Source organism: Melospiza georgiana, chromosome 3 (genome assembly GCF_028018845.1).
Source record: "Melospiza georgiana isolate bMelGeo1 chromosome 3, bMelGeo1.pri, whole genome shotgun sequence".
NCBI lineage: Eukaryota > Metazoa > Chordata > Aves > Passeriformes > Passerellidae > Melospiza > Melospiza georgiana.
Window position 1 is genome coordinate 55,958,867 of NC_080432.1, and position 12,327 is coordinate 55,971,193.

The window sequence follows — 12,327 nt, forward strand, 5'->3', positions numbered from 1 at the left end:
TCCAAAGTCAATTTAATGCTGCTCTTTCTATAAACTGTTTTTTACAATTCTTTGACTGCCTTTCTATGCTTTTTAAGAAGTATCAGTGCAATTTCTTTGTGCTGATAAAAACAGTTTCTTCTTTTACTCTTGCTTCAGGGAATTTTAATGACTGTGAATGGTACAATCCTAATTTGTTACTAAGACAAAATTCTGCATGGCATGGTTAAAAATCAAGGATGAAGAGTAATTTGGTGACAGTGGACACTGTAATTTCTTTACCTCATTGTATGATACAGATACATTTAGTCAACGTGGTGGTACTTGTTTACGTAAAATGCAGAGTTGTATACAGAGGACACAGGGGAGATAGAAGAAGAAATTTTTTTTCTCTGAAGACCTGAAAGAAAAAAAAAAAAAAAAACCAAACAAAATCTGAACACACCAGAAATAGTCTTAGAGCATGAGGTGAATAAAAATCAGAAAATCAGAAAAGCCACAATGCAGAGTGAGTTGGAGCTAGCTAGCAGAGAAGCAAATCAGGAAGAAAATATTTGTTAAATGCAGAAGGAGAAAGAGGAAAGAAGAGATGAAAATAGTGGGGGTTATGTTGTTGTCTTTTGATTTTGTTTTGTTTTTTTTTTTTTTTTTTAACTTTATAAGGCAGAACCAGTGGATAGTGGATAATGGAGAAGGATAAATTGCTTTAGTTTCTGTGTATTCATGTGTTAGGAGTAAATGAATGACACCTCTTAAGGAAAGCATAGTTAAGAAGCAGGTCTTAACCTTCTAAATACTGGGTAAGATTTAAGCAAGGTACTTTATGTGCATATTCCCTGGTCTCTCAGCCAACAGTGTTAATGAACATATACTCAATTGTTAGGAGTTGGAAGAATGTTCCGTTGGGAAATATGCAATTATTTAAGGACAGTCTTGGAACAGCATGAAGTTCAGAAAGAATTATAGTGTGTGCATATGTAAATATGCAGTAATAATATAGTTTAGTGGTCATATTTATGTGTTTTCGTTTAGTTTGGGAACATCAGGGAGGGTTAAATGTCTGTTACTTCTTATGTAGCAGTTAGGTAATTCATTCAGACAGTTTCTTCAATGGAATCCTAATGGACACTGAGAACAACTGTTTTTCTCTGTACAGTTGTCACATCATTTTTGATTAAAGTAGCATTTTTCTTGAGGAAGCAGTAAGAGTTAAGTGACTTGGAACAGTGTCAAAGCAAAAAGGGACTTTTTGGGACTTTTTCCCAAAAGTTTGATTAGATGAACTAAAGAATAGAGTTATTAAGTGAAAATCAGCTTCCAGAGCTTATATGTGGTGGCCTAATGATGTGATGACTTGGAAAGCATGATATCTAACTCAGCCTTTAATGGCTATTTTGACAGCTTCAGACAACATTCATTTGCTACATGGACTGTAGTTTCTAATACAAACACATTTATTTGAAATATTAACGTATTTGCACCAAAAATGTAGAATATAGTTGATTTTATTTTTGGAGGAAAATGCCATGATAAATGCAATGCAAGCAGAAGTTCTATTAGTCTTATCAATGCAACACCATGGAATTTAAGGCTATATGATAAATGATACTGTAAAGACATAAGAGACAATACTATGCCTATAAATGCCTCTCCCTCCTATTATTTCATCCTGGGAAGAAGTATAAAATTAAATTTGCAAGAGAAAAAAGAAAGTTTGTGCATATTTGGATTATTGAAGGCCATAAAATAAATTAAATTAATATTCAGTGAGCTTTCTTATGGGAAAAAGAAAAGAAGCCCATACTTATATGTTCAAGAAGTGTTTCTATCAACAGTTACAGTTCAGAACCTTTATATCAACACCTCACTTACACCTGATTGGCCTGTTGGGACAAATAACTAATGGTTAATGCTCTGGAGATGCTAGTCCAGAATTTTCCTCCAGAGATAATTAGAAGGATCCTATATTGTTCCAGTTATTAAGTCAATAGCTTTAGGTAATTATAGGTAACAAGTACTCCTGATGTCATGAAATATTATTGTTGATATTCACATTTGTAAATTCTCATTGATGGACTATTATAGTTTAGCATCTAGTAGATTTTTCTTTAAATATTTAAAAGCCACTTTAATGTCAGTGCTTAGAAACCTGCATGTGATTTTTCCAACAGCTGCTTTTTACAGTGGCTCTTAACATGCTCATAAAATTTTGTAGTCAGTTATAGGGAGAACGTGTCAGTAACTGATACTGTGTTCTTTCTTTCAGTATTGTGTTACTATTTAGCATGAAACTTTTCTAGGGAATAAACTTCAGATTAAATAATTAGAAGCTGGTAAGAAGATTCAAATAAGATGATGTTTAAGCAAGTGTGAACATAACTGTAGAAATACTGTTGAAATTATTTTCATATTTTAATCTGTTTTATACAAGAGGAAATAATAAGAAATGGTGTGTTTCTGTTGTTTCCATAGTGAGAAAATAATTTGGGAATAGGAAGGAAGATGCAAACTAAAATGAATTTTTAGTCCTGTTTCATCTCTTTCCTATATTTGAATAAAAAAGGTTTGTGGAGGTACATTTTACATTGTTTTCATAGACTCTTTGAGAACTTTTTTTCCTCTTGAGAATGCGTATTCGCATGGAACTAGATAGCCAGAAATTGAATTAATGGGAAGCTAAGGAGGCATGAATGAAATACTGTGTTTATTATCCCTGAGATGCATGTTGTTAACTTTCTGGGTTTGAAAACACAGATTGGATCCAAACACAGAAGTTAGAGTGAGCTGACTTGAAGTTTGAAAAATCTTTAAATTGTTTTATACCAGTAAGAGACCATGTGTCATCATCCTATAAATATCATTACCTCTATTTCATTAAGTACTGGCAAGTGGAAGCTGATTGGAAATGATGTTGTGGGATGATTTCCAGCAGTACAATAATTATATATAATAATATAATTCCTTATGTCAATGTAAAAACATAGTTTTATAAGTAACATGACATAAATACAAGATAGCATATTTCACAAAGCTTACTATTAGGGCTGTTGCCTCTTTGGCTGCTGTTTGATGCTCATTTAGGGCAAATTCTGCATGGATCCAACTGTAACAAAAAGAGCCCCCAGCTTTCCAGATTTGGTGCTAAGTATTCCTGTTGGGAATGAGTGTGTTAGAGAGGGGACAGAGCCATCAGGCTGGAAGATGCCAGTGCAGGCAGAAGGACATTTTCAGCCATCCATCTGTGGTTTATGTTAATGGATGCCTCATTTTCATGCTCCTGCTGTAGTCTGTCATTTCATTCAGAAATATGGATGGACACATAGCTCTTGGTATGATGTTGAGTTCTTCCCCAGATGTGCTGCATACAGCACTTAATTTGTGTTTCTGTGGAAGGTAGTGGTGTTCCTGGTCTCTTCAGCTTTTCTGTTTCTGAGAATTGAGGTAAGGGTTGAGGTAGAGACAAAAATAGCAATGCTGCTTTGTGCCTTCTCATGAAGGCTCAGTTTTTTGATGAATTGGAGTCTGATAGAGGGCTGCATCTTGTCAGATGATATAGCTATTATATAGATATTTCCTATTCTTGATTCCAGCAGCAGCCTGGGTTGATGGAGCAGAGGCCTATTCAGATTAATTCTACTTCATGATTGCAGTGTCTGGTTCCAGCATTCAATGCTGTGTATGGTCATGTCTTCCCACAACACTCACTTTATACTCCATGAAATAAAATTTGCCACCATGAAAGCCACTGTTAGTGGCTTTCAGTGTACTTTTTGGCATGCCTGTTAACTAATTTGAAAAATAGTGCTAGTGAGTCCTCCAAACCAACTCTCACATGGTCCCTCAGACTTCAGACAGCTCTGTGTTGTGGCTTGTCCCCAGCCAGAAGCAAATGTGGACATTCTGTCTGCTCAGAGTAGGGGAGGAGAATTGAAAAAGAAAAAAAGCAAAACTTGCGGGTTGAGATAAGAACAGTTTAATAACTTAAGCAAAATAAAATATAATAATACTAATGATAAAAATAGCAGCAATAATAATGGTAATGAAAAGGAGAGTGAGAGAGGCATAAAGCCCAAGACAGGTGAGTGATTCACAATACCTATAAAGTGATGCCTGCCACCCATAGACCAGTGCCCAGCCCATTTCCAGCCAGCTGTTGGTCCCTCCCAGCCAACTCCCCCCAGTTTATTTGCTGAGTATGATGTTCTGTGGTATGGAATATCCCTTTGTCCAGTTTGGATCTGCTGTCCTGGCCATGCTCCCTCCCAGCTCCTGGTGTGTTTGCTTGTGGAGCATGGGAAACTCAGATGTCCTTGATTTTAGGCTAACAACCATTCAGCAACAACTAAAACCATCAATGTGTTATCAACATTATTCTCTGCCTAAATCCAAAGCACTGTACCGGCCGCTAAGAAGAAAATTAACTCTATCCCAGCTGAAACCAGGACATTATGCTTTTTGTCTTTTTAATCTCATTTTCAAGTCAGACTGCTGGATGTTACTGGCTTTCAGTGAACTTCAAGGGTAATTCATTGTAGCTGAAGTTTCAGCATGATATGTGACCAGACAGCAGAAAATCTTTTCTTCTGTTGGAGAAGTCAGTCATGAAACAACTTACTTTCTTTCACTCCTCTTACCTAAGCAGCTATCCCTGGAGCAGGAGAGAAGCTCAAGTTCTCTTTGGCAGCTTCTTTTCTGTGGTTTTGTGCTCAAAGGAGACATGTTGGATGAGAGAGCTGTGAAGAAAAGGTGCTATCACCCTGCAGAAAGGTTGTGCTGTGGTCTGGAGTGCATGAGGGAAAACACTTGTGGAAGGGGACAATGATATCTCTCTCCATTGTTACTACTGACTTGAAATGTTATTACTTTGGGGTTTATTTATTTGGGCTCCCCACCACCACCTTTTTTTATTTTTTTAATTATTCCTGAGTTGTTCCATGGTGACTGATTAGGTCCAGATACAAGAGGCACTCTGTGGCTGAGAATTGCTCCTCCAAATGTATGTCTGTGGGGTCTCTCACCTTCTTCTAGCTGACATTTACCTTTCAGAATTATATCAATCATGTAGTTGTGTTATGCTTCATAAAAGCATTGACATGTGTTATTGCTTAAAAACAATAATTGCAATTCAAATGTGCTGGATTTCTGTAAAATGTTTGAGGAGATGGTAGACTGTCCCTCATTTGCAGTTTATTTTTTCAGAGGTGCAAACATACTGGCAGTCCTTCCAGAATCTTATATTTCTGTCATGTTTTTAGCTTTCCCCCTTTCCTTTGTGTGTAGGTGAATGGTATTTGTTTTCTTCAATTTCTTTTGTGGTGTTGAAATCACTTTGTATCCTCATTAATCACAGGGTGGAAGATTTTCAGCCTTGAATTCCAGTACCATTGATAAATAATATGGTGGCAAATGCCTTAAGCTAAAATGCAGATTTTCACTTATGAATTATTAAAGGTAGTGCTGTAAGTATATGAAGAATTAATTTATAGATAATGATAAATAATGATCAGTCTATTCCTTGTTACATTTAGGCTAGTGTCAAATAGATATGCTTTATTATTAATGAAAAAAATTACTCCTTTATTTGTACTACAATGAATATATATTTTCAGTGGGACTTAGACTTCTCTCTCTGCTTCAAGCATAACTAATGCTAGCTGTGAATGTACATAACTTCTGCCATAAAGTTGAGAAAAACTGTGAGTAAAAAAATTGAGGACCCTTAACTTTGTCGTATATTTTGAAGGGGGAAATATTTAATAAAGTCTAATTAATAACATATTTCTTGTTTTTTGGTAAAATTGCACAGATTTCAAGCTGTATTTTTAATCAATTTGTTGCTGGCAAATGGTATCAAAATCATGATATTTTACTTCAAGGCTACTTAATGGGCCACAATCTGCCCAATACAGTAAAATCTGACAAGGAGGTGTTATAATGGGCATGAGTTTGTGGCTAAATCTATTGAAAATATATTTGATGTGCAGAGTACTATTTAGCTGTAACCATACAAGAAAAATTTTAAGAATAGAGGAAATTAGGGATATATACTAATGTTTACACTAAGTGAAAGCAATTTTATAGCTACTTTCTGCCTGGAGATTTAAAAAAAAATTACTATTTTTCCTGTGTGGGTTGTTGTACTTAATTTGGCTGGTATTTTTGGCATTCACATCAAGCTGCTGGAGCTTACCTGATGTCACTTTCTGTAGAGGATGAAGGATGCATGGAAGGAGAGAGCCCCAGAGGGCAAGATTACGCAGGAAGATTTAAATTTTTTTGTTGCTGTCTTTTGAGGTAATGGTACTGTTCAGTGCCTCAAAGTGAAGTGTACATACTCAGTTCCTCATGACAGTGCACTGCAAGCACATGAGCTGTTCAGAGCACTGGCTACTGCAAGTTTCCTGCCCCAGTTTTCCCCCAGTGTGTTTAAATGGGTGTGGATGCAGTGGCTAAAATTGCACATCTGTAGCAAGCATCACTGTGAGACAGAAGGAAAGATGGGAAAAGGGGCATCTTGCTCTTCAGTCAACTTCACAGAATCCTGGTTTAGATCAGAATCTCAGCTTTGATCTTAGACTATTAATTCCTTAGCTTTGTTTTCTCTGTAGGTATTTTCTGAGTGACCAGTCCTATTGAGTGCATGGTTTTTGAGTTTCCTGGGAAGAGGTAGACTGACTTTACTATTATCAGCCAATCAGAACCCTCTCACTGGTATTGCTACGTAAAATATAGCTCCCAGTGGTTGACAAAGTAACAGCTACTGTGTTCATTTAGGCAAACCAATTATTAAATTATCAAAAAGAGGAATTGTAACATTTTGAGAGCATTAGCAGAATAAAATATCTCGACATATGTTTTCAGAATGTTTGTATGGTGTACATCTCAACCACAAAAAAACAAACCACAGCAAAACAACAACAACACCAAAAAAGCAGCCCAGGAGGGCATGTTTTTCAATGCTGGCAGCTATGGATTATATATTAATTTTTAAATCAACCTTCTTATGGCATGTAGAAAGCAGTTATTTTTGTTACTGGGACTGAGGTCAGAGCTCAAGGATAATGGTACTTGTAATGCCTGTGTTTTTATATGTTCTTCTGAATTTTCACTGCAGACTTACAGACATTTTTGCTGTCATGGGAAGCTGCAGCAGGTAGGGTGTCTTTGGCTTTTGGGTTTGTATCTGGTGCCATTTCCTTATAGTCTCAGTTTTGATATAAACTTCTCCTCTGGGGACTCATATCCATTCAGTATGTATAAAACTTTCATATGCAATATCATACCTTTTTCCTTGCTGCCCTCTGAAATGTAACAGGGGGCTCCAGATTCTAATTAAGATTTTCTCACCTTCATGTTTTATTAAGGCTCTTGTGCTTTGATGCTTGGGATGAGTTCAGGTGGATAAAGGTGGACTCAAGTCTTGATGCCTTAGAATCATCTGAATATTTGCCAGTTTTCTAAGTGATTTTGTCTTGCTTATTTTGCTGCTTTGTTTTGCCCGTTTAGAAACATGACAAATTAGGGTAAAGAAATTTGTGCTGTTGTTTCCCAGTAAAGCTCTGGTAAGCCATATGATCCTACAATTTGTAAAGCATGTTCATAGTTATTTAATTGGAAGACAGAAGTGGAAAATAGGGCTTTAGCTGGGACTTAGAAATTAAGGACTTTCAGTCTGTTAAAAAGAAACAAGAAAACATCACCTTTAAATGAGGAAGAGGTTGGATGAAACTATCATAGCCTTGGGACTAAAGAAACCACCAAAAAACCAAATGCAAAGCAAGACTACCATGCTTAGCAATGTTCAGTCTTCAACTTCTGACTTATTTGATAAACTATTTTCCAAAGTTTTGATAAGTGCAAGCCTCCCTTTGGCACGCCTGCCCTCATAGAGCCACTGGAGTTTGCAACAGCGCCTTTGCTCCAGGAGAATGGCTGTGGGTGTTTGGTGGAAGTGCTCCTGTTCTCTCAGGCATTCTGGAGGAATAGAACCTCTCCTGGCAGCTGCTGGTGGTGGTTTGCCATCTTCTGACCAGTGTAAACACTTGCATCCTGTTCTTGCTTCCTTGTCTTGAAGAAACTGAACAGCAGGCTAAGTGTTCTCTTTTAAGGCTTTGTGACCAACACTTCGACACCAGGTCAAAAAGATGTAATGCCATAATTCAGGATATTCTGATGTGGATTTGATTGTTTGGATTGTATGTTAATATTTGAAAATAAACTTTTCAATTGGTCTGTTGTGTCTAAGCAACAGTGTATCATATTGTGTAAACAAAACCAAAAAGAAACCCCTACATCTGAATAATGCTGGTGGTATTATAAAGTGATTTCAGGAGTCTAAAGTCATTACACATACCTCAGAAGCTGATGAGACATTTTTGTGAATGGATTGTTTTATATTAATATTTGCTTCAAGGCTAAATCTTCTAAGTGCCTTTACTTACTAAATACCTTTACTTATTAGATCATATCACCAAATTTTTGCTAATTTAGGATGATATCACAGCTTAAGCCCTATGCTAAAGGTTTTCTTTCTTTTATTGGGCAATTCTATATGAAAATTATTTTTATCAAGAATTCTTTAGCTTGAAGTGTGGTGGTGGAGTTTTGTTCTTTGTGTGTATGTTTTGGTTTGGTTTTTTCCCCCCAGCCAAGTATCTCAATGATTAAAATGATTCTGGTACAGTTGTGCAAATGTACTATACTGCTGTTTAAAATAATTTAATGGCTGAGTATCTCACTGTCCTTTTCTATTTATTACAAAAGACTTCTTTGCAAAGTAAGGAAACATTCCTCTCCAGCTGCTTATAAAAGTGGTTTTCAGAACAGTTAAGTGGATAAATGTTACTAGGCTACACTCTAAACCACTTGGGAGTTGAACTTTTTACTCTGTATTCCTGTCCAAAGGAAGCAGACATTTGTAAAAACTCCAAAACAGTGTAAGCTGGTAGTGTAAGCAAGGCATTCTACCTGTCTGTGACATTTCATTGTTCAGGCAGAGCCAGAAGTGGAGGGTTGTGACTTCTGAATGGATTCTCTGAGAAGAACATCTCCCTGTGGTCTTTGCTTGAGGCGCAGGCCATTTAAGAAATGCAATGTGTCATTCATAAACAATCTTTGGTGCTTGTTACTAAAACCAGCACAGGGCTGCTTTGTTCAGGAAGGAAATACTTCAGGGTCCAGCAGCTTGATGGCCTCTATTTCAAATGTACTGTGTTGAAGGGTCCTCCAAAAGAAGAAAATGGTCTGATCGATCACACTTCAGCAGTCATTGAATTACAGTATGACATTATTTGAACCCTAAGGAAGAGGTTTCCTGAAAAACTGTAAATAGTATCAATAATTAAAGAAAATACCATTTCTGTGTATGTAAGGTTAAATCAGCTACAAATATTATTCTTGTAATATTAATGATATGATGCTTGCAAAGCAGTTTTTCTTTTTTTTTCCCCTTTCACTTGCTGTTGGGAAGTATAATTGCCTAATTTTCCAGGATTGCTGTGTGAGCTACTGATGTTGCAAGTGTCTGTCTCATTGTCTTTTTCTTCTTTCTTCCCCTGCCCCCACGAAACATGCAGGAAGTAATTTTGGCACTGCAAAGGATCTTGCAGAAGAAATAAGATCATTAACATCTGAGAAAGAGGGACTGGAAGGACTTCTCAATGAACTGTTGGTTCTGAGTGCCAGAAATACGCGAAAATTAGAGAGAATTAAAGATGATTACACCAGACTGAAACAAGAACTTGAACAAGGAGAGACTGCCTTTGGTGAGTAGTTTACAGATTGTTACAGCTTTTTGCTCTGACCTGAACTCCTGAGGATGTGCTGGGTTTCATTAATCATTCTGCATTTCACAAAACATACTGATTGTCCTGAGGAAAGTCTGGCAGTGACCTAGAGAAGCAGTATGTTCAATATCCTCTCATCCTCCCCCTGGAGTTGGGGGAGGCCGTGAGGAACAAGGGATACCCCAGCAATATACCACTCTAAGAAATCTGTTTTAGCCCAGTTCTCAAAGCCTTTCTTTTCTAAGCCCATTTTTATCACGGTGATGATGGTGCTGTGCTTGTGCTCCCATACAGCGGAACACGAAGTCTTTGTGCAGGATCAGTAGATGTGTCTGGCTGTGACAATAGGAACATGTTTAGTATATAAAACCAAAAGTTTAGTGCATACATATATAGCACATTTGGTGGTGGGTCTGAATGTATGAGGTGCAAGAGACTTCTGATTCTGAAAGCAAGAGTTCTCATAGTAAACTTGTGTTTGAGGGGGAGTTTAACCAACTTGCCAAGTGCTGCTCTCACACAACAATGAGCAGTGGGCTTGGGTTGTAGTGTCGTGGTGGAATTGGGGAGGTTGTCTGTAATTACTGGGAAAGGTACTGACAGATTATCAAAGAGCAAATTCATTCCTAGACTTGACTTACTCTCTTGCCTGCTGTACTCACTCCTGAAGTTGAGGCAGATAAAATGGCCTTTCTGCTTGCTTAAGTGAAAAGGCTCAGTAACATTTGATTGACTACAAATGTACAGTTACTGTAATTATCTCTAAACTAAATACAGTCCTGAGAGCTACTTTAAAGCTTTAGGATTTTGAGGTGTCTTTCCTTTTTCAGGATCTTATGAGCAGTAGGCTGGGTGGAGACAGGAAGGTGGCTCTATTTTAGAAGCATATGTAGCTTCTTCATAGGCAAGCAAATAAGCAGAGCTATCTTAGAAACAAAAAGATTTGAAGGCAGCTGAATAAATCTAAGACAATGTTTTAAAAATGTAAAGAATAATATATATACACACATACTTCTAGATAACTTGCCTTTCTAGAATCTAGAGAAAATTTTAACAAATTATTCCTCAAATTTAGTGCATTGTGATAAAAACCCATAAATGCGCATCAGGCAGTGCTTCTTCTTTCCTTGGATTTTCAAGAGAGTTGAAAAGGATTCTGACCTTCTAATCAGCCCATTTTGTTTTTCTTTTATTTTAGTACAATTAAACTTCCTATAATATACATGTGCATTCTCATTTGTGGTTTAATTTAGTGAGGTTTTAAATCAAGCCTGTGCAAGATGCTTGCTGAAGCAACAGAAATGGTATAAGTTCATAGACTCTTTTTTTCCCTTTTGCATTTATACAGCTGAAAGGTGATACCTTCTTTATCTGACATCTAGTGTCCCACTATTTGGACTATAAATTTCAAAATACTGGGTGTTTACTCCGTAGATTTTCTTTTAATTTACTGTGATTCTGTAGGCATAAGGAGAAATTTATCCTTGTGTTAAAATAAAGTACTGTCAAGCAGATGCTAGTCAGAGATACATAAATTGAAACTTGACATCTTCCCTTTTCATCCTCCCTGCCTCCTTTACATGTGATCAACCCTATTTTCCCCTTTAAAAAATGAAAATATTTGAGAACACTGGCATGGGTTTGATACCAACACATTTAACTGAATGTAAGCTTTCAAATACTCTCTGGAAAACAGTATGCAGATGGTGTCTTGAGGAAAAGAGGCCACATTTATGGAACACTATTATTTTGCTCAGCACTTATATGTTTGGAGAATACAGCATAAAGAATTGGAATACAATTTTTTGCCATTTGTTTTTGCTGTTGTTTGAAAGAGCTGGAGGTAATTGTGTTGGCTTTGTCTGCACTGTGAAAGGTGTGATTTGAGTTGGGGTAGCTAACCTGACTTGCATCGCAGCCCTAGGCCTGGTGTTTCATTTATGCCAATAAAATCTGTGTTGCTGCAGAGAAAGGCAGTTCTGCCTTTTTTTCTGTGTTCCTGCCCAACCGTGCACTAGATTAGGGTTAGGTCCTATACATGTCTATTTCTGTGTCATCTGGCACTTGAATTGTTGTTTTGTGCTCTGAGCTTCTTGAAAACTTTGATTTTTTTTAAAACTGAACTTAATACTCTTTTGTATGAAAAAGATTAGACAAAAAAAATTTAAATGCTAAAATATGTGTGTATGTTTATCTTGTGTATAAATTGGTCACCTATTTTTTATTTCATTAATAACTGTTGATTTTTCACAGTTATGTAGATATAGGGAAGCAGACGTCAAGGGAAGAGACTTAATCACACAATAATCAGAGCTGGAATTTTAAATAGGACACATCATTAGCATGTTAATGAATTTTCTCACTCTGTGCCAGCTGCCCAAGTATAAAAGATATTGCAGATGTAGTGCAAAAATCAGGCTTGGCTTACTGCACTGAGAGCTGTCAGTGCTCTCTATGAAGGAAATTTGACAAAAAAATCCTTTCATATTTTTAGAGATGCTAAAAAATATGCTTTTCATGTTGGATAATAGAAGCATTGACAAGCAACACTAAGTATTAGCAT

The 12,327-nt window shown here is 36.7% G+C and overlaps 1 protein-coding gene across 2 annotated transcripts in view; it reads left to right on the forward strand.

Annotated features, from left to right (window-relative positions):
- Window positions 1-12,327, forward strand: part of DISC1 (DISC1 scaffold protein) — a 169,429-nt gene that overhangs the window by 64,705 nt on the left and 92,397 nt on the right. For both annotated transcript variants that reach the window (XR_009114279.1, XM_058021063.1), the window contains exon 9: window positions 9,555-9,743. Coding sequence is in view for 1 of the 2 variants with exons in the window: in XM_058021063.1 (XP_057877046.1) it covers window positions 9,555-9,743 (189 nt within the window). In the remaining variant the exon portion in view is untranslated. The remainder of the gene's footprint in view (window positions 1-9,554; window positions 9,744-12,327) is intronic.